At 40.3% G+C, this 25,082-nt stretch overlaps 2 protein-coding genes across 7 annotated transcripts in view; one reads left to right on the forward strand and one right to left on the reverse strand.

The window, feature by feature from the left end:
- FTO (FTO alpha-ketoglutarate dependent dioxygenase) overlaps positions 1–4,554 on the reverse strand; it is a 218,774-nt gene extending 214,220 nt beyond the window's left edge. For all 4 annotated transcript variants that reach the window (XM_070760164.1, XM_070760163.1, XM_070760167.1 and 1 more), the window contains exon 1: positions 4,383–4,554. In XM_070760164.1, the coding sequence (XP_070616265.1) occupies positions 4,383–4,424 (42 nt within the window). In that variant the 5' untranslated portion in view covers positions 4,425–4,554. The remainder of the gene's footprint in view (positions 1–4,382) is intronic.
- Positions 4,555–4,767: 213 nt separating this feature from the next.
- Positions 4,768–25,082, forward strand: part of RPGRIP1L (RPGRIP1 like) — a 73,687-nt gene continuing 53,372 nt past the window's right edge. Inside the window, exons 1-9 of one of the 3 annotated variants that reach the window (XM_070761920.1) lie at positions 4,768–4,934; positions 6,455–6,570; positions 8,855–8,999; positions 11,721–12,019; positions 13,241–13,325; positions 14,201–14,344; positions 18,058–18,163; positions 20,501–20,647; positions 22,655–22,728. In XM_070761920.1, the coding sequence (XP_070618021.1) occupies positions 6,495–6,570; positions 8,855–8,999; positions 11,721–12,019; positions 13,241–13,325; positions 14,201–14,344; positions 18,058–18,163; positions 20,501–20,647; positions 22,655–22,728 (1,076 nt within the window). In that variant the 5' untranslated portion in view covers positions 4,768–4,934; positions 6,455–6,494. Of the gene's footprint in view, positions 4,935–6,454; positions 6,571–8,854; positions 9,000–11,720; positions 12,020–13,240; positions 13,326–14,200; positions 14,345–17,917; positions 17,988–18,057; positions 18,164–20,500; positions 20,648–22,654; positions 22,729–25,082 lie in introns of those variants that run through there. The other 2 variants (XM_070761921.1, XM_070761922.1) reach the window with 2 other exon arrangements.

The raw sequence follows: 25,082 nt of genomic DNA on the forward strand, positions 1-25,082 counted from the left end.
GTTTGGTTTTCTTGTTACATGTATTTATCTTATTGTTACTCTGTGTTCTTAAGTATGTTTGTAAAACTTTTGAAAATTCAGAATAAAAATATTTTAAGAAAAAGAAAAAAGGGATTCACGCTCATTTATCAAACTTATTGTACTGGATTTTATCTGTTATTTATCATTTTTTAGCTTTAGCTTTAGTTTTTTAGCTGTTTTTTAATATTAGATTTGTTTCCATTGTAACATTGTTATTATTGTTGTTGTGAGCCGCGCCGAGTCTTTGGAGAGGGGCGGCATACAAATCTAATAAATTATTATTATTATTATTATTATTATTATTATTATTATTATTATTATTATTATTCTATCCTACAACTTTTGGTTGTGTATTCACAAAGTGTTTTATTTGTTTTGGTCTATGACTGTAATAATAAATTTTAATTTGAATTTACCTGTACGGTTGTGGCCGCATTCCCATGGTCACATAATCCAAATTCAGATACATTTATTTATTTAATTTGGCTTCTATGCCGGCCAATCCCAAAGGACTCAGGGCAGCTTACAATGACATAAAAATACAAATACAGTGGTACCTCTACTTAAGAATTTAATTCGTTCCATGACCAGGTTCTTAAGTAGAAAAGTTCTTAAGTTGAAGCAACTCTTCCCAGAGGAATCAACATAAAAGCAAATAGTGTGTGCAAACCCATTAGGAAAGAAATAAAAGTTCAGTTCTGGAGGCCTCACCTACAAAAAGATATTGACAAAATTGAAGGGGTCCAAAGATGGGGCTACAAGAATGGTGGAAGGTCTTAAGCATAAAACATATCAGGAAAGACTTCATGAACTCAATCTGTATAGTCTGGAGGACAGAAGGAAAAGGGGGGACATGATCGAAACATTTAAATATGTTAAACGGTTAAATAAGGTCCAGGAGGGAAGTGTTTTTAAAAGGAAAGTGAACACAAGAACAAGGGGACACAATCTGAAGTTAGTTGGAGGAAAGATCAGAAGCAACGTGAGAAAATATTATTTGACCGAAAGAGTAGTAGATCCTTGGAACAAACTTCCAGCAGACGTGGTTGGTAAATCCACAGTCACTGAATTTAAACATGCCTGGGATAAACATATAACCATCCTAAGATAAAATGCAGGAAATAGTATAAGGGCAGACTAGATGGACCGGGAGGTCTTTTTCTGCCATCAGTCTTCTATGTTTCTATGTTTCTATGTTTCTATGTTTCGCTTGCCGGGAAGGGGAACACCCCCCCCCCCGCGATCTAACACTCCAAACTTCCTAATCACCCATCGATTTGAGTTTTCCCGCGTAGTTTATCATCTGAATTCCAACGGGAAGGTAAAGAAGCTATTTGTGAGGTCAACCACGGCACAGTCAGAGGCCGACATGATATCGACGCCGGGTGGGAAGAAATTGCCAAACGCAGACGATCAATACCTCGTTTCGCCACCGCAGCCTTAAGACACACAGATGCACGCGTAACCCTCTTTTTTAAGGCTATGAAAATAATAATAATAATAATAATGGAAACTGGGAAATAAATGCTTCCCTCCGGCTAAACTCTTTGATTAGTGGAGGGCAGAGGTGACCCCAACAGCTGCATCAAGCTACGTTTATCACCTTATATAAAACCGTCGAGACGGGCGGCAAATAAAGAGACACTAGGATTCTTTCAAGGCATGAAGAGTGACTTTCCCCAAGTTAATTTTTTTAGGACTTCATCTCTTACAAATTACAGGTTGGCCCCGACTTACAACGGCAATTGAAAATGTCCGTCAAGAAGCGAGACAGTTGTTAAGTGAGTTTGCCCCACTTTTGCAACCTTTCTTGCCGCAAGAATATTACCACCGTTCACAACTTCTGGAGGAAAGTTGTGCCACTGCTTAGAGAAATTGCCTTCAGGAATTGTGGAGGCTCCAACGCCGGAAATTTTTAAGAAGATGTTGAATAACCATTTGTCTGGAATGTTTTAGGGCAGGGGTAGGCAAAGGTGGCTCTTCTGTGACTTGTGGACTTCAACTCCCAGAATTCCTGAGCGCCAATCATGCCAGCTCAGGAATTCTGGGAGTTGAAGTCCACATGTCATAGAAGAGCCAGCTTTGTCTATTCCTGGTATAGGGCAATGATGACATCATAATAATAATAATAATAATAATAATAATAATTATTATTATTATTATTATTATTAATATTATTAATTAGATTTGTATGCCGCCCTTCTCCGAAGACTCTTTCCGAAGATGCTCTCAATGCACATAAAAGAAAAAGATACATTTGTCAAGAATCATGTGGTACAACACTTAATGATTGTGTCTGTCCAGAGGTTTCCCTCCCGTTTACATGTAGCTGCTTAATAAATCTGAGCCCGGATATAACTCAGCAAGGCAAACCTCCCTCCTTAATTAAAAAGGCCATTTTAAGAAGGGTGGGGGGAGAGAAAAGAAACCAGAAGGACATTCCTTGGGCTCAGTGGGAAGATTAAACGGCTGTCCAGCCAAGCAGCCCCTTCTTCGCCAAGGAAGATCCAATTGAGGGCGGGGAGGGTTTAAATCATGAAAAATAAACCATGGGAAGAGCTGCGCTCAATAGCAAGCAGAGAGCCAGGAGGACACAGGCTGCCTTGGATTAACACATTTCCCAGTTATAACAAGTCATTTTACAGAGGATTAGTATCTTGATGGGCTGATCAATACGAGACTCCGGGCTGCCATTACCGACCAAGAGGAAATTACCCCTCTGGTGTAATCAAGGGTGTGTGTTTGTGTGTGTGTTAGTTCTCCTTCATTTACAAAAGCCATTATTGTAATGGTTCCCGCGTTAACAGCTGGGGCAATCTGAAGCGGGGGTCCGGGGGCCCCCAAGTGATGAATTTTAAAAGAGAGAGCCTTTGCCAGGCTCTTCCATCTTACCTTTCACCGGCTCGCCCTCCTGAATCGGGGCATTGTTTCCAACCCCACAGGTGATGCATTACGCCCCATGCGCGCTATTCCTCAACAAGCTGTCTCAGTTAATAGCACTGTGTAGGTGTGGGGGTGTGGAGCCAATGGCTTAGCGTCCTGGACCCTTCCGAACAGACCATTTTCATTTGTAACTTTTGATACAGAGAGAGAGAGAGAGAGAGAGAGAGAGAGAGAGAGAGCATGCTTGTGTATATGTGTGCGTGTGTATAATTTGTCTGTGTGTGTGTGTTTGTGTCTGTAGACTACGGGGGGGGGAGAGAGATTAGAGAGAGAGAGATAAAGAGTCCTCGGAGAGGGGCGGCATACAAATCTAATAAATTATTATTATTATTATTATTATTATTATTATTATTATTATAGAATAGAATAGAATTTTTATTGGCCAAGTGTGATTGGACACACAAGGAATTTGTCTTGGTGCATATGCTCTCAACGTACATAAAATAAAATACTGTATACATTTGTCAAGAATCATGTGGTACAACACTTAATGATTGTCATAGGGGTCAAATAAGCAATGAAGAAGCAATATTAATAAAAATCTTAGGATATACGCAACAAGTTACAGTCATACAGTCAACATGGGAGGAAATGGGTGATAGGAATGATGAGAAAAACTAGTAGAATAGAAGTGGAGATTTAGTAGAAAGTCTGACAGTTTTGAGGGAATTATTTGTTTATTATTATTATTATTATTATTATTATTATTATTATTATTTTAAGATAAATGAGGTAGAGATTAGAGAATTAGGAATGGGATAGAATGGAATGGAATGGAATAGAATACTTTATTGGCCAAGTGAGATTGGCCATACAAGGAAGTCAGAGTAGAGTAGAATAGAATAAAATAGAATAGAATGTAGAGTAGGGTAGGGTAGGGTAGGGTAGAATAGAATATTTTATTGGCCAAGTGAGATTGGCCATACAAGGAAGTCAGAGTAGAGTAGAATAGAATAAAATAGAATAGAATGTAGAGTAGAGTAGTATAGAATAGAATAGAATTCTTTAAAGGCCAAGTATGACTGGACACCCAAGGAATTTGTCTTTGGTGCCTATGCTCTCAGTGTACATAAAAAGAAAAGATACATTTGTCAACAATCATGAGGTACAACACAATGATCGTCATAGGGTACAAATAAGCAATTAGGAAACAACCAATATTAATATTAATGGTGTAAAACAGGTACAAAATAGGATATTGAATTATGACTGATTGGATAGAAATGTATAATGATGTTTGTTACTGATAGATTTTAAGGTATGTGCAAGTGTATGGAAATTTAATGGCGGAATTTTTTTTAAAAAAATCATTAAAAAGTAAAACTTCTAGTGGCAAAGCGTTCCGCTGGTTAATGGTTTTTCCTAACGGGAAGTGTCTAGGTGGCTTGTCCCCTCCATCGGTTTATGCAAAGCTTTACCTTCGCCTCCTTCTCTCTTTCCTCTGCTCGAGACCTCCTCATGCTCCTCAGGCGAGACTTTCGACCGGCTTTCCCCACGTGCGAAAAACCTCCGACTCGCTTCCCGCCTTGAACGCTGTGAAGAAACTCCCGCTTTCTGCCTTGCCCGGGCAGCGTTTTCAATCAGCCTTTCGTGGACTCTGTGAACCACAACTCCCGAGTTGCCCCGCGCGGTTTCCGACGGCAGTTGCCATTCCGGAAACGCTGAGGGAAGGCGTAGTTTTCCTCCAAGCGGGTGGAAAAAGCCAGGGATTCCGCGTAGTAGAAATACAACTCCCAAAAGCCAGCGCGGCGAGGCGGCGGGAGGGGGGGAACGTTACGTTTTGGAGGCGCGCCCTCGGGCGGAAGTGACGTTGGCGGTAGCAACGGAGTCGGTTGCTAACGGGGGACCACGACGCAGCGAGGAAGAGGAGGAGGAGGAAGAGGAGGAGGAGGAAGGCTGCTGTAAGCCGGGCAGGAGGAAGAGGAAGAGATGTAGGCCGGCCGGAGGGAAAGAAATCGGCTGCAGCATCTGTAGGTGATTCTGCTATGAATATATTTAATTGATTGATTGATTGATTGATTGATTGATTGATTGATTGATTGATTGATTGAGGCTGACAGGGGACGCTTGATGTATTTTTTTCTGAAAGATCCGGGATTATTAAAAAGAAGAGAACAACTAAGATGCTAAAATTCTGCAAGTGACAAGATTCACCTATGTGTGTACTGACAGTCCCCGACTTATTACCACAATCGAGCCCAACATTTCTGTCGCTAAGTGAGACCTCGGTGAAGCATTGAATCACTGCAGTCGTTAAGTTTGTCACCCTGTCCTTAAGTGAGTTTGGCTTCCCCTTTGACAGCTCGTCAGAAGGTGGATCATTCACCCTGCAACTGTCATCAATAGGAGTCACATGCCGAGCATCTTAATTTTGACAACATGACCTCTAAAACATCAAAATCTCAGAGGTCATAAAAATATCCTTAAATATCCTGAATTTTGATCAGAATATACTATACAATGGTCGTAAGGGTGAAAAATGGTCACAGGTAGCTTTTCCCCCCAGTGCCGTTGTAACTTTGAATGGTCACTCAACGAACTGTGGTAAGACGAGGTTGTCAACCCTCTGAATTTTGATCCCGCGATCATGGGGATTGCTTATTATAATTTATGTTTGGTATGTATGTGCTGTTTGGTTTTTAATTGTGATAGGGTTTTTAGTTTTTTAAAATTAGATTTGTTCCATTGTAATATTGCTTTTATCATTGTTGTGAGCTGCCCTGAGTCTTCGGAGAGGGGCGGCATACAAATCTAATAAATAATAATAATAATAATAATAATAATAATTATTATTATTATTATTATTATTTGTAACTGCTGGCAGGGTGCAGGAGAAGAGCCTTTTCTGCCATGGCTCCCAGTGGTGGGTTTCTACCAGTTCGGGCGAGTGTAGCAGTGACGTTGGGAGGTTCTGCCTACCCAATTATTTGACTTGTTTATTGTATGTACTATTTATTGTATGTACTATTTATTGTTGTAAGCCGCCGAGAGTCCCATTTTGACTCAAATTAAATGAAACTATATTAAATTAATTCACCTGGACATCATCATGGACATTCTGTGCATGCACAGAAGCATCACACACATGCTCCCGTTCCCAAACCCACCATTGTATGGCTCCCACATTCTGGAAGATCTTATTTAGTTAGTTACTGTAGTTCCATTTGTATGCTGTCCAACTCCCTAAGGCAGGGGTAGACAAAGTTGGCTCTTCTATGACTTGTGGACTTCAACTCCCAGATTTCCTGAGCCTATCATGATAGCACAGGAATTCTGGGAGTTGAAGTCCACATGTCATAGAAGAGCCAACTTTGCCTACCCCTGCCCTAAAGACTCTGGCTCCCAAGGTGAGAATTGCACTCAATCTTTTGTTCTTCCTGCAAAGCTCGGAGACCAAGGACCCCTCATTTCAACCCTAGGTACAGATCGTCTCCTTTAGTAATTGAAACATAATTCTCTCTGTTCTTGGTGTCATTTGTTTTATAAACAGAGCCGGGCATTTGTCGTGCCGTGCCGTTTAAACCTCAACCATGTCTGCTGCAGCTGATGAAACATCGGAAGATCTCCCGGTGAGGGACGTAGGTCTAAACCTCGGAGGACATTCAGGTAGGTCACCCTGGTTAGAAATCGGATCAACTCCTCAATGTGTCTCTTTGGGAGACAGGTTCTGTCAAGGTTATTTATTTATTTATTTATTTATTCAGTCAGTCAGTCAGTCAGTCAGTCATTCAGTCATTAGAAACATAGAAACATAGAAGTCTGACGGCAGAAAAAGACCTCCTGGTCCATCTAGTCTGCCCTTATACTATTTTCTGTATTTTATCTTAGGATGGATATATGTTTATCCCAGGCATGTTTCAATTCAGTTACTGTGGATTTATCTACCACGTCTGCTGGAAGTTTGTTCCAAGGATCTACTACTCTTTCAGTAAAATAATATTTTCTCATGTTGCTTTTGATCTTTCCCCCAACTAACTTCAGATTGTGTCCCCTTGTTCTTGTGTTCACTTTCCTTTTAAAAACACTTCCCTCCTGGACCTTATTTAACCCTTTAATATATTTAAATGTTTCTATCATGTCCCCCCTTTTCCTTCTGTCCTCCAGACTATACAGATTGAGTTCATGAAGTCTTTCCTGATACGTTTTATGCTTAAGACCTTCCACCATTCTTGTAGCCCGTCTTTGGACCCGTTCAATTCTGTCAATATCTTTTTGTAGGTGAGGTCTCCAGAACTGAACATTCCAGTCATTCATTTGTCCAATACACAAATACATAGGAAGAAAAATAGACATATATATAAGGTTAAAAATGAACTTAGAGGAGAGGATATATGTAAGAAAGAGAATATATATGACAAGTGAGAGAAATTAAAGACAATTGGACAGGGGACGAAAGGCACACCAGAGCACTTATGTACGCCCCTTACTGGCCTCTTAGGAACATGTAGAGGTCAATCGTGCAGAGTCTAAGGGAGAAATGTTGGGGGTTAGGGGTTGACACAATTGAGTCCGGTAATGAGTTCCACGCTTCGATAACTCGATTGTTGAAATCATAGTTTTTACAGTCAAGTTTGGAGCAGTTCGTATTAAGTTTGAATCTGTTGCTTGCTCTTGTGTTGTTGCGGTTGAAGCTGAAGTAGTCATTGACCGGTAGGACGTTGCAGCATATGATCTTGTGGGCAATGCTCAAATCGTGTTTTAGGCGCCGTAGTTCTAGGCTTTCTAGGCCCAGCAGTTTGGCTTTTGTAGTTCTAGGCTTTCTAGGGCCAGGTTCTAGGCATCTAAACTAAATCAGAGTCCAAGTCAAAGTGCTCCTCAAAGTTCCAATTTATTTCCGGAGCCATCCTGCCACTTACACTGGGAAACCTGAATCCTAGTTTCCCACTCAGTTGAAAGTTCACATCCCTCGTCCCCCCACCCACAAACTTGTCACATTTCCCACTCAGATTGGGCCAGCGTGGGCAGTCCTTCTTCTGCTTCCACCCAGGTGGATGGACATAGGATGGCCTTGAACCTCTCAAAACAATGCTTTGTGGCTGCATCTGTTCCCTCATAATCATAAAACGTATCAGGAAAGATATGTTTTAAAAGGTCTTAAGCATAAAACGTATCAGGAAAGCCTTCATGAACTCAATCTGTCTAGTCTGGAGGACAGAAGGAAAAGGGGGGACATGATCGAAACATTTAAATATGTTAAAGGGTTAAATAAGGTTCAGGAGGGAAGTGTTTTTAATAGGAAAGTGAACACAAGAACAAGGGGACACAATCTGCAGTTAGTTGGGGGAAAGATCAAAAGCAACATGAGAAAATATTATTTTACTGAAAGAGTAGTAGATGCTTGGAACAAACTTCCAGCAGATGTGGTTGGTAAATCCACAGTACAGTAACTGAATTTAAAGATGCCTGGGATAAACATATATCCATCCTAAGATAAAAATACAGGAAATAGTATAAGGGCAGACTAGATGGACCATGAGGTCTTTTTCTGCCGTCAGTCTTCTATGTTTCTATGTTTCTCATAAAAATCAACCCTCCCAATTTCCCATAAACATCCGACCTTCTATAGATAGTTGGCAAGCCATTAATTTATCACCAACTTGTGCACCGGCTTGATATGTTCTTCTGCTAAATTGTCTCAGAGGGTATGTAACAGTATCAAGTGTTAGCCTCCTTCCAGTTTGATGACAATCATAATGATTAAATCTTCACAGACAGTTACAGGGACACGAGGGTTAGAAAAACCTATTTTATCCCTGAGCTCAACCTTCTCTAAGGCCATCGCAGAGGAGTCCCCAAAACTTTCCTGAACTCAAATCTGCCATCAGCAAAATTCACAGTAGATCAAAAAAAACCAAAGTAAAATCTTTCATTCCTCCTCCTCCTTTTACAGAATCATCAACTGGCCAAAATGTCAAGGCACGGCAAATCGTTTCGCGGATTCACCGAGAAGAGCTCGAAGATCGATACCTTCGCTTACACGAAGAGAACATCCTGCTAAAACAACATGCCCGCAAGCAAGAGGATAAAATTAAAAGGTCTGGCTTCCTCAATGATTCCCTGAAATATTGCTTATAAAATGAAAAGTGGGTAGTCCTCAGCTTACAACCACCATTGATCCCAAAATTCATGGGTTAACATGGGTTAATTGAGTTTTTCCCATTTTGCAACCTTTCTGGACATTATCGTTAAGTGAAGCACTGCAGTTGTTAAGCGAGTCAGACGGATGTTGAGTGAATCCAACTTCCCCGTCGACTCGATTGCAAGACCCCAGGAATGTCACAACTGTCATAAGTCCAAGTCTGTGGCCAAACATGTGACCGCAGGATTCTGCAATGGTCATGTTACTTTTTTCAGCACCGCTGTAACTTTGAACAGTCACTAAACGTTGTAAGTCGAGGACTTCCTGCACTTGAAATGCGTATCCCATCATGGGATAATAAGTAATAATTAAGCTGGGTTCCTTTGTGTGTGTTTTCTTAACTCTTTTCCTTTACCTTCGGGACCGCCTCCTGCCGCACGAATCCCAGCGACCGGTTAGGTCCCACAGAGTCGGCCTTCTTCGGGTCCCGTCGACTAAACAATGCCATCTGGCGGGACCCAGGGGAAGAGCCTTCTCTGTGGGGGCCCCGACCCTCTGGAACCAGCTCCCCCCTGAGATTAGGATTGCCCCCACACTCCCTGCCTTTCGTAAACTCCTTAAGACCCACCTCTGCCGTCAGGCATGGGGGAACTAAAACATCTCCCCCTTGCCCATGTTGTTTTTGCCATTTGACTGATTGACTGTGTGCCTGTTTTTTATATTTATTGGGACTGTTTTTGTGAGTTTATTAATTTTAAATTGTGATTGGATTGGTGGGCATTGGATTTATTATTATGTACTGTTTTTTATTATTGTTGTGAGCCGCCCCGAGTTTGCGGAGAGGGGCGGCATATAAATCCAATAAATCTAATCTATAAATCTAATCTAAAAAAACCCACTCTTAAATTGTTTTAAAGTCCTTACTCAACTTCAGGAGACTTAGTTTCTTCACTTGCAGCAAATCACTTCTCTGTAAATCTCCATGAGCTGAACATCATACCCTCTTCGCGCATATGTTTTTGCTCTTTTTTTTTGGTTAAAGAAAAAAGTAGGAGTTTAATAATGAAAAGTGGGGTGGGGACCTCCTTAAATAGATGAAGGGTGCCTCTATTTTCAGGCTCCCGTCTGGGTTTTCCGCAAAGAAAAAGGAAAAGGAATCAAATGTCTCCCCATAAAGTAGAAGCAGCAGTTAAAGAGATGTGCGACCGATGTTGTAAATGTTTTGCACTTCCCTCCTCCATCAAAGCCACCTTTTCTTTCTAAGCCTGCCAAGGCCTTTTCCCTGACCGAACCCTTCACTGCTGGTGCAAGTATCTTCTGATTTAGGGGGTATTAGATCACCCTTCCACACTCCTTGGTCTTTTGTTCTAGCTTCCCTCTGTTTATCAAAACTAAAGGGGAATCAAAGGAACAACTCAGGAGACGCCAAAAGCGAAAAAGGAAAAAAAAATACCCTTTTAAAATTAGATGAAAACCATTCCTGCTGCATCCAATTATTATCCAACCACGAACTGTTAAGCCTCTCCTGAAACAAATTCCTTGTGTGTCCAATCATACTTGGCTAATAAAGAATTGTGTTCTATTCTATTCTCAATTCTCTTCTCTTCTAAATTCTATTTATTCTAAATTTTATTCTACACATTACTCTATTCTATTCTATTCTAACTAATATTCTGTTCTGAATTCTATTCTATTCTATATTCTATTCTATTCTAAATTCTATTTATTCTAAATTCTATTTATTCTAAATTCTATTCTACTTATTACTCTATTCTGTTCTGTTTATTCTATTCTAAGTACAATTCTGTTCTAAATTCTATTCCAAATTCTATCCTATTCTATTTTATTCTATTCTGAATTCTATTTTAAACTCTAGTTTATTTTGATTTTTGATTGATTTTATTGGATTTGTATGCCGCCCCTCTCCGTAGACTCGGGGCGACTAACAACAGTAGTAAACAGCATATGACAATCCAATATAAACAGTTAAAAACCCCTATTGTAAAACCAACATTCTATTCTATTCTAAATTATAGTCTATTCTATATTCTATTCTTATCTATTAATTTCTATTCTGTTGTGTTAATTATTTCCTAAGGTAAGGAAAGGAAGATGATTAAAGCTGGCCTAGTGCATCTACTCATTTAAATTTTTTTATTTGGTAGAAACGGCGCCAGTCCCCCCCCCCCCCCCCCCCCCGTCCTTGCATGGAAGCAAAACATCAGCCCAATGTGTTACATATTGCAAGCATGCATGGAGTAGTTTAGTATCACATGAAACTGCAGCCTTTGTGCCTGGCCTTACCACATCCCGAATCTTAACGACACTTAGCAGAGCCCAGAGTTTCTTAGGAGGGTCATCCGTTCCAAATTTGAGCAGCATATGGAGCAAATATGTGTCCCTTCCCACTCGACTAAACTTTCAGTGATAAGCCTTAGGAAACTATTATTTGTCAGTGCTATAAAGCAGATTGCTGGCCGGTGGTTCCAATTATCATCAAAGACTTCTTCGCAGGCCGTCATAGTTCTATCGAAACCTGAAATTTATTACTCAGGTTCGACCGCCGAAGTCTGCACAGTGATTATGTTCCTTTCAACAAAGTGCTTTTTCATGCTGATTTTCCCCCCCTTCCTTTCCTTCCCTCCCCCCATTGGATACATCTGACCTGTCTTTTCAGAATGGCCACCAAGTTAATACGTCTCGTTAATGACAAGAAGAAAGCAGAGCAGGTCACTGGTGTCCCCAGGCGGCTGGGTCAAGACGTGGAGATGGAGGAAGTGATCGAACAACTTCAAGACAAGGTCCGGGACTTAGAAAAACAGAACGAAATAATACGCAACAGGCTGATTTCAACCAAACAGCAACTTCAGCTTCAAGGCCAAAGACACACGCCCTACAATTATGTCCAGGCACGGGTCAACACGGGACTCAAGAAGGCCACGGAAGGTTTGAGGGTCCAAGAGATCGCCAAGAAAGGTATCGGATTGAGCCTTTAACTGTCTGCGTTTCAGATAGGTGAGAGGTTAAACCTTAGAAGTCCAAGAAACAGTTCCATGGTGATTCTTTTGGAATTGGGGTATTTGTCCTTAAGGCTGATGCAAAGCGTTAATGTATGAGCAGAGTAATCCTTGTTTACAAGTTGTGCACACAGAAACATTTAGATTGAGATTAGTTGTGAGTAACTACTCAGCCACACACAGACAGACTAACTTGAATTAAAGTTTATTTTGAGAAATAACATATTCAGATAAACAGTCTAAAGTCACTAACTGGATAGTTGTAAGTTGAGGTCCACCTGCATTTCTTAAATGCTCCTAGGCCTCCAGGAATTTGGCATTCACTGTAATGGGCTTAATGTTCCATCACAAACTCTCTTGGATCTACCATACCCAGCCATCAATCTTCTAGAAACATAGAAACATAGAAGTCTGACGGCAGAAAAAGACCTCATGGTCCATCTAGTCTGCCCTTATACTATTTCCTGTATTTCACTTTCCTATTAAACACAAGAACAAGGGGACACAATCTGAAGTTAGTTGGGGGAAAGATCAAAAGCAACATGAGAAAATATTATTTGACTGAAAGAGTAGTAGATCCTTGGAACAAACTTCCAGCAGACGTGGTTGGTAAATCCACAGTAACTGAATTTAAACATGCCTGGGATAAACATACAGTATATACATCATAAGATAAAATACAGGAAATAGTATAAGGGCAGACTAGATGGACCATGAGGTCTTTTTCTGCCATCAGTCTTCTATGTTTCTATCAAAAGCAACATGAGAAAATATTATTTTACTGAAAGAGTAGTAGATCCTTGGAACAAACTTCCAGCAGACGTGGTTGGTAAATCCACAGTAACTGAATTTAAACATGCCTGGGATAAATCCTATAATTCTCATTATAGGATTTCATCCTCTGTGGTCAAGGTTTCCTATCGTGTGTAGCTTAGTAAGAAAGGATGGTCCTTATCACAAGGCCAACCATTGTACTATAGTTTGGATGAAGCCAGAATGGTGCTGTAAAAATTAAGAGGATGAAGGATGTAGGTCTGATGTTCATATCCAAGCATCTTGCTTAATAAATACATAAAAGCTTGGTCATGGTGATGATGAGTCCATTATTTTTGTCATCTTCCAAATCAACAAATGTGCTCTTCTCTTTATTTCCTTCCACCCACCTCACCTTCCCTACCAGGAATGAGGATGCAGAACCTAGAAGAATTGCCTCCCAAGTATGGACACAATTTACTTGAAGAAGCAAGAGCAGAGATCAAAAACTTGTATGGCTTTTTTTTTTTTTTTTTTGAATTCTTCCTCCTCCTTCACGTCCTCCTCTGATCTATCTGTTAAACTTCTCAAGAAACCTTTTTTAAGTTCTGTTCAGTTTTGTTGGGTAACTGTGTTAAGAGTTGACGCTGAGATTTTCAAGACACTCTAAATGTCGGAGGTGCAGTAGACACATTTTGGAGCCATTTGTGAGGACTTTTAAAAATAAAAATGGCGGATAGGCTTGGTTTGACCATTTGTAAAATAGCTTTCCTTGTAAAATGATGTGGTAACTATCTGCTTCTCTGCCCATCTCAATCTCTTATCTCCCAAATTTACCCTGGCCTCTTTTGGTGATTATACTTACCAAAAAACCCCAGTAAGTAGCAACTAATTGCTATTAATTGTAGTGATAATGACTACAACAGTAGTAGTTAATTATAACAGTTATAATTGTCATTCAGAACAGTTTAGAAGTCTTTTCTTAATATAACTCTGGATCAAGCCCATTGAATGTGATATGATTTATATACAGTATTTCAGGGGAGTATTTTTCGCTTTCTAGCTATGGCAGTTTTGGAAAAGACAACATTGAGACGTTGGTCAAGAAAAAATAATATTTTGGGGGGGGAGGATTGTTTCTTCAAGTATTATTTCAAGTTTATTTTAGCTCAGTGAATGAGCAAATCTGTTGCCCATCTTTCTGAAATTGTCCACTTCTTCCAAATAACCTCTTTAGAAGAACTCTGCTCTTTGAAGAGAATAAACTACGGATGCACTGGTATCCTCATATAAAGATGCAGCTTTCCTTCTATATTCTGTCTTTTTTTAAAAAAGTTTAACGTTTTTCTGTTTATTCATCGGGAAAACTTTCTCGGTTGACCTGTAGAGAGAATGAGCTTGAATCGCTACGGGGACACAATCAAGAGTTGGTCCTTGCGATCGAAATGCTGAAAAGTGAGAAAAAGAAAAAAGAAGACGAGTTTGAAGTCGCTCTCCTTCAACTGAAAGAGCAGCAAGCCACAGGCCAACGGTAGGACAAAACAGAAAGATCATCAGATTAAATTAGAGTTAAATGCAGATAATACTTGATTGACCCAGTGCCTACGTAACTCTGAACGATCACTAAATGAACAGTTGTAAGTTGAGGACCAGGTATACTCAGATATAATTCCACATATCATTTTTTCCGTTCTTTAAACCTGATCTTTGTAGCTCGGTTCCCATTGTGCTCAGCCTTTCATGGAAACTCAAAATAAAACCCACATTCATTCATTCATTCATTCATTCATTCATTTATTCATTCATTTATTCATTCATTCATTCATTCATTCATTCATTCATTCATTCATTTATACATTCATTTATTCATTCACTCACTCACTCACTCACTCACTCATTCATTCATTCATTCATTTATTTATTGGATTTGTATGCCGCCCCTCTCCGGAGACTCGGGGCGGCTAACAGCAATAATAAGACAGCATATAATAATAATCCAATACTAAAAACAATTAAAAACCCATTATAATAAAAACCAAATAGACATACAGACATACCATGCATAAAATTGTAACGGCCTAGGGGGAAAGGGTATCTCAATTCCCCCATGCCTGGTGGCAGAGGTGGGTTTTAAGTAGCTTACGAAAGGTGAGGAGGGTGGGGCCAATTCTAATCTCTGGGGGGAGTTGGTTCCAGAGGGCCGGGGCCGCCACAGAGAAGGCTCTTCCCCTGCGTCCCGCCAAGCGGCATTGTTTAGTTGACGGGACCCGGAGAAAATCCACTCTGTGGGACCTAACTGGTCGCTGGGATTTGTGCAGCAGAAGGCGGTCCCGGAGATAATCTGGTCCGGTGCCATGAAGGGCTTTATAGGTCATAACCAACACATGATGGCTGACATTAGCTGTGAAAAAGACTCACAGCATTGGGGAGATCAGCATGACAGAAATTAAACAGAAATGTAAAATGTAACAGTTGTGAAACAATACATGCCTCAGTATAAAACGATAACAATAGATAATTGCTCTTGTGTGGCAACTATCCAACAAGCCAGGAATTAGTTGCATTTTTCTTGAAAAAGATAACCAGCCATAAGGGCCTGCTGCCATTTTCTGTTGTGGCTTGGAAATTAACAATAGTTTCCTGTCTTATCTGGACCTGGACAACAGGCCCTTCATCCCCCCACATCATGGAACAATCTAGAAAATCTTGGTAATTAAGAGCAATTAGGGTAACATCTGCAGAACACGACACCATTTTTTAATAAAAAAACAAAACAAAAACCCTTTATATTAAAAAATAAAAGGGAGGATTTGTCAGACATTCTCTGGCGGCATCCAAGTTGTTTGATGTGAAAAGCCCGATAACGGTAATAAAAACACAACATGACTTTAATTTTTGTACTTAGAGCCAGGCAGGAATGCCGTCGCAACTTACCACACAATTTATTGGTAGGGTACAAGAGGCTTAAAACTATATCTCTCCCTCCCACTTTTTATGTGTGTGTGTGAGTAAGTTTCAGAGATTCCTGGCGACGTTTTGACAAGGTACCACATATAGGTATACATACACACACATACGTTTATATATATATTTGTTTTTGTAGATTTTCACAGTTCTATGTATGTAGGTCTTGGCATATTTGGGTCTTTCCCCATTTAAGGTTGATAGAATCTTGGTGATGTTTTGGTGAGGTCTCACTTGTCATCTTCCAGCTGGTGCTTTGGGCTCGGGCAAACAAAGTGTGGTCTTTGCTGCCATCCCTCTATAAATACTAGTGTGTGTGTGTGGAGTGCTGGCTCAGCTGCTGCAAGCTGGTTGGTTGTCGGTGTTGTAACACCCTGATTAGTTGGTGGGTTAACACTTGAGTAATTGTTGCAGTTGATGTATGCAGATTAGTCAGCTGTTTTGTAATGTGTATCTGTGGTGCAACATCCCGGGTTTTGGTTTGGCTCCGAGTTGTGGTCTGGCTATGTGTTTATGGTGTGTGTGTTGGAGGGGGATGCAGCAGTTGGAGGCGCTGCTGTGATTTGGCTTTTGGGTGGTGGTTGTATTTTGTCTGTGTGGTAGGTAGGTTGGTGGTGGCATCCTGTGTTGTTTTGGGTCTAGTGTCAGTTTTCATGGCTGGGATTCGGGCTAGTTTCCAGATGTCTGGTAGGCGGGAGGTATCATGTTTATTCATGTTGTGGGAGTGTTTCTCTATTTCAAATTATGGAAGCCATTGAAATAGAGAAACACTCCCACAACATGAATAAACATCGCCAAGATTCTCTCAACCTTACACAGGAAAAGATCCGAATATGCCAAGACATATATACATCTATATATGTTTTCCCCAAAATAAGACCCTGTCTTATATATTTTTGAACCCTGAATTAAGCGCTTGGCCTTATTGCCATGCACTCAAAAGCCCAATTGGGCTTATTATCAGGGGATGTTTTATTTTGGGGAAAACAGGATATGTATGTATGTATGTATGTATGTATGTATGTATGTATGCATACATGTGTATGTATATGTATATATTTGTTTTCGTAGATTTTCACGGGTATATGTATGTAGATTGTTCTGAGTTCGGGTTTTGCCCCGTGTAATATTTTGATTACACAGGGCAAAACCCGAACTCAGAACAATCTACATATGTATATATATTTATATATATCCAAAGAACATGGTCTTTCGAGATTGAAGGATGCCAATGCAATGCAAAAATGTGTGTGTGTGTATATGTATATATATGTGTGTGTGTGTGTGTGTGTGTGTGTGTATAAAATGTGTCGAATCACCTGGTGTACCCAAATATGGGAGGGAACATACTGCTTTTGATATAGTTTTAAGTTTTCAGCTGGTTTACAGATGTATAAGCTTTGTAGTCTAATTTCTGGTTCCAGCAGTGGAATAATTTTTCCAATCTGTCTTCAGCAGATAAGTATTGGGGGAGAAACAGCATATTTCAAGATGTGAAATTCTGTTTATCTGTTTGCTTTATTTGGTATTAGCACTTAAGCTCTTTTAGGGAGTTTCCTTTAAAAAATTGTCTTGGCTTGATGCACCCAGACAGATAAAATAACAATGAGATCAAATGTTATATTTCTCATATGTATCTTATCTATAGTTAACTTTTCACAAGATTAAAATTATGAATTTGTTATTGAATATCACCAAGGGAAATGTATAACAGCATCTTAGCCCTATAGAATTTTGCCCATGTGTTGGTCAGTGCAAATACATCTGTAATTTATTTTAATGCAAAATATTGTTGATGTAAAATGTTAAATCACAGGCCTTGGAAATAGTTGAGTTTAGAAAGGAAATAAGTTCTAGGGTGGGAGGTGAGGGATGGCAGTTTAAAAGTAACAGCAAAAGTTTGAAGCTGTTTGATATCAAAACTAAATTACCTTCCTATTATAAATATCAATTTATTCCTTTGACTATTACATTTACCACACTGTTATGGCATAAAGCATTATGTCTAACTAGTGAACATCGTTCAAACCTCCTCCACTGAAGCATGAATTGATTTAACTATACAGTATATATAATGTTTATTTAAAAGGGAAGAAATGACTTTTGGCCACGCTAGTGTTTTTCCCCCTGACTGTGTTAGGAATTAAGAAGCTGCAAAGAAACTGTTTTCAAGGCTACAGATTTCAAGATCAAATTCGCATGTATGACTTGCTTTAGTAAAAAAAAAAAAAGTCTGACCCTGATTTTTCTTGGGGAAAAAATGAAAATTCCTTTTTGGAGGCTCACCATTCGAGACAACGTAGAGATGATTAAGCTCCACAAACAGCTATTAGAGAAAACCAGTGAATTTGCAACGATGGAAGAAAAATTGCTTCAACTTCAGGAGGTATGTAAATCCTTGAGCGTTCTCACCCAGATTCAGGAATCTGATCCTACCCTCAAGCACAGCCTGGTCACCTCCGGGAAATATTTTAATAGTTGTTTTCTTAACCCTCCTCAATTCAGCGGTAGCAATAGCACCTAGACTTATATACTGCTTCACAGTGCTTTCCAGCCCTCTCTAAACAGTTTTACAGAGTCAGCCTCTTGCCCCCAACAATCTGGATCCTCATTTTACCCACCTCGGAAGGATGGAAGGCTGAGTCAACCTAGAGCCAGTCAGGATTGGGCAAAGCCTGCAATACTGCATTCTTACCATTGTACCAACAAAGAAGGAAGGAAGGAAGGAATGAAGGTAGGAAGGAAGGGAATCAATAGCACTTATATAACTTCACAGCGCTTTGCAGCCCTCTCTAACCAGTTTACAGAGTCAGCCTATTGCCCCCAACACTCTGGGTCCTCATTTGACCCAACTCGAAAGGATGGAAAGTTGAGTCAACCTTGAGCCTAGTGAGATTTGAACTGCCAATTGCAGGCAGCCAGCAGTCTGCATAAGTTGCCTGCAGTTCTGCACTCTAACTTAGTACAATAATACCTCATCTTACAAACCCCTCGTCATACAAACTTTTCGAGATACAAACCCGAGATTTAAGATTTTTTTGCCTCTTCTTCCAAACTATTTTCACCTTACAAACCCAAGCCGCCGCCACTGGGATGCCCCGCCACCGGACTTCTGTTGCCAGCGAAGCACCCGTTTTTGCGCTGCTGGGATTCCCCTGAGTCTCCCCTCCATGGGAAACACCACCTCCGGACTTTTGTGTTTTTGCGATGCTGCAATTTCGCTGAGGCTCCCCTTGCTGGGAAACCCCACCTCCAGACTTCTGTTGCCAGCGAAGCACCCGTTTTTGTGCTGCTGGGATTCCCCTGCTGGGGAAAAACACGGAAGTCCGCAGGTGGGGTTTCCCATGGAGGGGAGCCTCAGGGGAATCCCAGCAGCGCAAAAACGGGCACTTCGGCTGGCAAAAGGGGTGAGTTTTGGGCTTGCACGCATTAATCGCTTTTCCGTTGATTCCTATGGGAAACATTGTTTCATCTTACAAACATTTCACCTTACAAACCTCGTCCCGGAACCAATTAAGTTCATAAGACGAGGTATCACTGTATTAGGAAAGGTTCACTTTCTGTACTCTTGCTGGCTACGTCTAGATCACATCCATGGCAAGAGATTCTCCTGGATGTTCAATTGATATCGCATGCTGTTTAAATTTATTTATTTACTTATTATATTTATATGAGCAGCATGGTGGCTCATTGGCTAAGACGCTGGGCTTTTCAGCTGGAAAGCTGGCAGCCCAGGTTTGCGACTCAAACACTTTGAGATGGGACGGAGCTCATGTCCTTCTCCCAGCTCCTGCCCACCTAACAGTTGGAAGTGTGAGTCGATAAGTAGGTACTATTTTGATTGGAGAGTAACAATGCTCCATGAGGAAATGTCTTCAGGCAGTGCCAGCTCAATGGCCTTGAAACTCAGATAAGAGCCAGCAATGATCAGCAGAGTAAAATCAGCAGCAAATCCATCACCTTTTAAAAATTCTATGTATATGCCCCCCTACCTCTCTGTCAGTCAATTCAGAGTGGCTTACAGCAACATAAAAACACAATATAAAACGAGAATGGTAAACCCATTTATTTATCTATCTATCTATCTATCTATCTATCTATCTATCTATCTATCTATCTATCTATCTATCTATTTATTAGATTTGTATGCCGCCCCTCTCCGTAGACTCGGGGCGGCTCACAACACAATAAAACAGTTCATAACAAATCTAATAATTTACAATTTAAATTTTTTTAAAAAACCCCATTATTAAGCAGACATACCTACAAACATAGCATACATAAATTTGTATAGGCCCGGGGGAGATATCTCAGTTCCCCCAGGCCTGACAACAACGGTGGGTTTTGAGGAGTTTACGAAAGGCAAGGAGGGTGGGGGCAGTTCTACTCTCTGGGGGGAGCTGGTTCCAGAGAGTCGGGGCCGCCACAGAGAAGGCTCTTCCCCTGGGGCCCGCCAAACGACATTGTTTAGTTGACGGGACCCGGAGAAGGGACCTGATATTAAAAATATTCAGCCTTAAGAATTCAAATCTAAAAAAAGTAACAAAAAACTAGATGAAGAAGAATACATAAACAGAGTAGAGGTGGCAGTTTCTCTTAATCTAAGTATAAATTGTTGAGCAAAAAAACTACATGATTCTGAATGTAGCCTAAATATGACTTATCTAGCACTAATATTTTCCCCCCTTTCTTTCATCTTTTTTCCCCCTCTTCCTTCTCGCAGAACCAAAAAAATCTCAAAATGAGCCACGATGCCCTAATAGCCAAGGGGGAAGAACTGAATTTGCAACTTAAAGAAGAACGTTCAAAGTGCCTCTATCTAGAGAGAGAATTACAGGCCACCACATTTTCGAAACGAAGATTGGAGGAGGTGAAATGGCAAATCTGTTTTGGGGTGGGTGGGAGGTGGGAGGTGGTATTTAAAAGAGGCAGGAGTTTCCCCAGCGTTCTCAAGCGGAGCCGAACCAAATATGTTTAGTGAGAGGCACCGATCAGTTAGAGGCGATCTTGATAATTTGAACAATCTGGTTTTGTTTAGCTTATCGTTAGCAGGAATCTGCCAGATGTGTGTTGGCAGACGCGAGGTATTTACCCTCCGATATTCTTATAAGTCGTTCACACTGCATATTTTCCTTGCTATGTCGATTGTTCCCACCCAGAGTTCCTATTATTATTGCTCTGCAATAGGATTCGTATGAATCTGAGCCATCTAAAGGGAGCCATCGGTTCGTGAACCCTTCTGCAAAAATCTTGCCTCCAAGTAATATATTAGTATTCATTCCAAGAGATCAGCCATTTCAGGACACAGAGTTCCTGCTATAAAGCCTTACACAATGGGTCAAAAGTCTCACTGGACTTCTACTCATAAAGGAGGTAGAATTATCACCCTTAAGAAACAAGTGAGTTCTACTATCGCCTTAGGAATGAAAGCTGGCTGGGTGACTTTGGGCCAACCTCTGGGAGGTGGTGAGTTCTAGTCTAGTTGGATGGAGGATTTTGGGCCAATCACTAGGAGGTTGTGAGTTATAATATTGCCTTAGGAATTAAACCTGGCTGGAGGACTTTGTGGTCATTAGGAGACAGTTCTAGTCCTGCCTTAGGCATGAAAGTCTCCAGAACTGAACACAGTATTCCAAATGTAGAGCGCTGGTGAGACCACATTTGGAATAATACTGACAAATATTGACAAAATTGAACAGGTCCAAAGACGGGCTACAAGAATGGTGGAAGGTCTTAAGCATAAAACGTATCAGGAAAGACTTCATGAAATCCATCTGTATAGTCTGGAGGACAGAAGGAAAAGGGGGGACATGATCGAAACATTTAAATATGTTAAAGGGTTAAATAAGGTCCAGGAGGGAAGTGTTTTTAATAGGAAAGTGAACACAAGAACAAGGGGACACAATCTGAAGTTAGTTGGGGGAAAGATCAAAAGCAATGTGAGAAAATATTATTTGACTGAAAGAGTAGTAGATCCTTGGAACAAACTTCCAGCAGACGTGGTTGGTAAATCCACAGTCACTGAATTTAAACATGCCTGGGATAAACATATATCCATTGTAAGATAAAATACAGGAAACAGTATAAGGGCAGACTAGATGGACCATGAGGTCTTTTTCTGCCGTCAGTCTTCAATGTTTCTATGTTTCTAAAATTGGCTGGAAGACTTGGGGCCAATCACCAGGAGACTGTGAGTTCTAGTCTCATCTTAGCCATAATAGTCAGCTATGTGACTTTAGGCCAATTTCTCTCTTAGTTCAACTCATCTCACAGGGTTATTGTTGTAGGGAAAATAAGAAGAGGAAGGAGTATTCGATGCCTTGTGTGATGTATAGAAAATATTAAAGGCAGGAGAGGTGAAATATACACTGCTCAAAAAATAAAGGGAACACCTAAACAACATATTATAACTCCAAGCTAATCAAACTTCTGTGAAATTAAATTGCCCACTTAGGAAGCAACATGGATTGACAATGAATTTCACATGCTGTTGTGCACATTCAGCTTTGTACAGAACAAAGTATTCAATGAGAATATTTCATTCATTCAGATCTAGGATGTGTTCTTTGAGTGTTCCCTTTATTTTTTTTGAGCAGTATATAAAATCAAACCTGCCAATATGTTCATCTCATCCCAAAGAAGACGTTTTTGGGGAAACATTATTGTTAATGTTTTTGACGGAGGTACGATTGTAATCGGCCTTGTCCCTTGGTGACATCGGAGCAGCTCAGGTGATAATAAGGGATCATCGGTCTCTCATTGGCAAGAGAGAGCAGGTGGCCCAGACACCTAGCCAGGAAACCTATTGAACATTAGTAATTGTTGCTTTCCTCACCTTAAGCCATGAACCCCCTGCTAACATTCTTTTTCATTCTAGCTGCAAGACAGAATTAATGATTTGGAAAAAGAGAGGGACCTTTTAAAGGAAAACTATGATAAATTATATAACAGGTAAACTATAACGAATGGAGTCATTTCTTTCAAACTCTGATGTATTCTTTTTTAAATGTTCTGGGCGAAAATAATCTGACTCAGAAATATACAGAGATGTAATCTTGAAATCAATGACCTGGATAGGCAGGAGGGAGTGAAGTTGCTAACGCCTTAGGAAGGTGATTTCAAGAATCTTGTCTGTCTTTGCTTTCTCATTAATATTATTTGGGAAGCATTCTCGGGTGACTAAGTTGCTCCTGCCTTGGAGAACTTCCTTTGGGTCCCGTTATGGTCTTTAGGAACTGCCGACCAGGTTCTTCACTACATCAGTCTTTTAACTTTTACAAGATTGAATCCTGATCCAAGGCCACTTGTCCAGCCTGTAGACTCATCAATCTCTCTCTCACACACACACTTTTTTTGGGTGTGTGTGTTATAGTTCTGTTCCCTTCTGTCCTTTTTTTTCTTGCCTCTGGAAAGAAAGAAACTTTAAGTCGAGAGATTACAGGACCATTTATTTATTTATTTATTTATTAATTAATTAATTAATTAATTAATCAATCAGATTTGTATGCCGCCCCTCTCCGCAGACTCGGGGCGGCTCACAGCAATAATAGTACAGTGTAAACAAATCTAATATTTAAGTTTAAGTTAATTTAAAACCCCAATTTAAAAACCAATCATACATACTAGCATACCATGCATACATTTTATAAGCCTAGGGGGAGGGAAAGTATCAATTCCCCCATGCCTGACGACAGAGGTGGGTTTTAAGGAGCTTACGAAAGGCTAGGAGAATGGGGGCAACTCTGATATCCAGGGGGAGCTGGTTCCAAAGGGTCGGGGCTGCCACAGAGAAGGCTCTTCCCCTGGGTCCCGCCAAACGACATTGTTTAGTTGACGGGACCCGGAGAAGGCCAGCTCTGTGGGACCTAACTGGTCGCTGGGATTCATGCGGCAGAAGGCGGTCCTGGAGATATTCTGGTCCGGTGCCATGGAGGGCTTTATAGGTCATAACCAAGACTTTGAATTGTGACCGGAAACTGATCGGCAACCAATGCAGACTGTGGAGTGTTGGTGTGACATGGGTGTATTTAGGAAAGCCCAAGATAGCTGTCGCAGCTGCATTCTGCGCGATCTGAAGTTTCCAAACACTTTTCATGCTAAAGCTTTGTAGTAGGACGGAGCAAAATTCTGCTTGGAAGATGATTGACAAGGTTGGGTTTGACAAGAAATGCAGGGTTAAAAAAGTGCAAGAAATGCAGGGTTAAAAAAGAAAAAAGAGAGAAATCAGGAGGTTGTGTTCTCAAGGTGTGTTAACCTTTGCTTAAGGTAACCCTAGTTTGGTAACCCAGTCTCCTGAGTTGACGCAATGCCTTGAATTTTATAGGAAGCACTTGACTTGGTTGATACAAAGTGCTGAGATAAACATACAAGGTTAGAATGTTGTTAACTAGCTTGGGAGTCAGTTGTGTTGGGTGACCCTGTTAGCCCAGGAACAAAATATTCATGGAAGCAACAATAAGTTCTCGATATTGTGCAATTGTCTTTCCCTTTTTTGTATACATCCAGACAATAAACCTATAAAGAGGATAGGTGAAAGCCCTCCAAAATCCTGAAATTCCTCTTAGATTCATGATTTTGCTTTTTGAATTCTGATGGAAAGGATGATCAGAATAAGTTGGAAGGGACCTTGCTTATTTGACCCCTATGACAGTCATTAAGTGTTATGCCTCATGGTTCTTGACAAATATATCTTTTCTTTTATGTACACTGAGATCACATGCACCAAAGACAAATTCTTTGTGTGTCCAATTATGCAGAATTCTGTTCTGTCCTGTCCTGTCGTGTCCTATCCTATCCTATTTCCTATCCTATTGTATCCTATTTCCTATCCTATCCTATTTCCTATCGTATCCTATTTCCTTTCCCATCCTATTTCCTATCCTATCCTCTTTCCTTTCCTATCCTATCTCCTATTATATTCTATTTCCTATTCTATCCTATTTCCTTTTCTATCCTATTTCCTATCCTATTGTATCCTATTTCCTATCCTATCCTCTTTCCTTTCCTATCCTATCTCCTATTATATTCTATTTCCTATTCTATCCTATTTCCTTTTCTATCCTATTTCCTATCCTATCCTATTTCCTATCGTATCCTATTTCCTTTCCTATCCTATTTCCTATTGTATCCTATTTCCTTTCCTATCCTATTTCCTATCCTGTTCTCTTTCCTTTCCTATCCTATCTCCTATTATATTCTATTTCCTATCCTATCCTATTTTCTATTCTATCCTATTTCCTATCCTATTCTCTTTCCTTTCCTATCCTATCTCTTATTATATTCGATTTCCTATTCTATCCTATTTC

The sequence above is a fragment of the Erythrolamprus reginae genome, chromosome 9 (genome assembly GCF_031021105.1).
Source record: "Erythrolamprus reginae isolate rEryReg1 chromosome 9, rEryReg1.hap1, whole genome shotgun sequence".
NCBI lineage: Eukaryota > Metazoa > Chordata > Lepidosauria > Squamata > Dipsadidae > Erythrolamprus > Erythrolamprus reginae.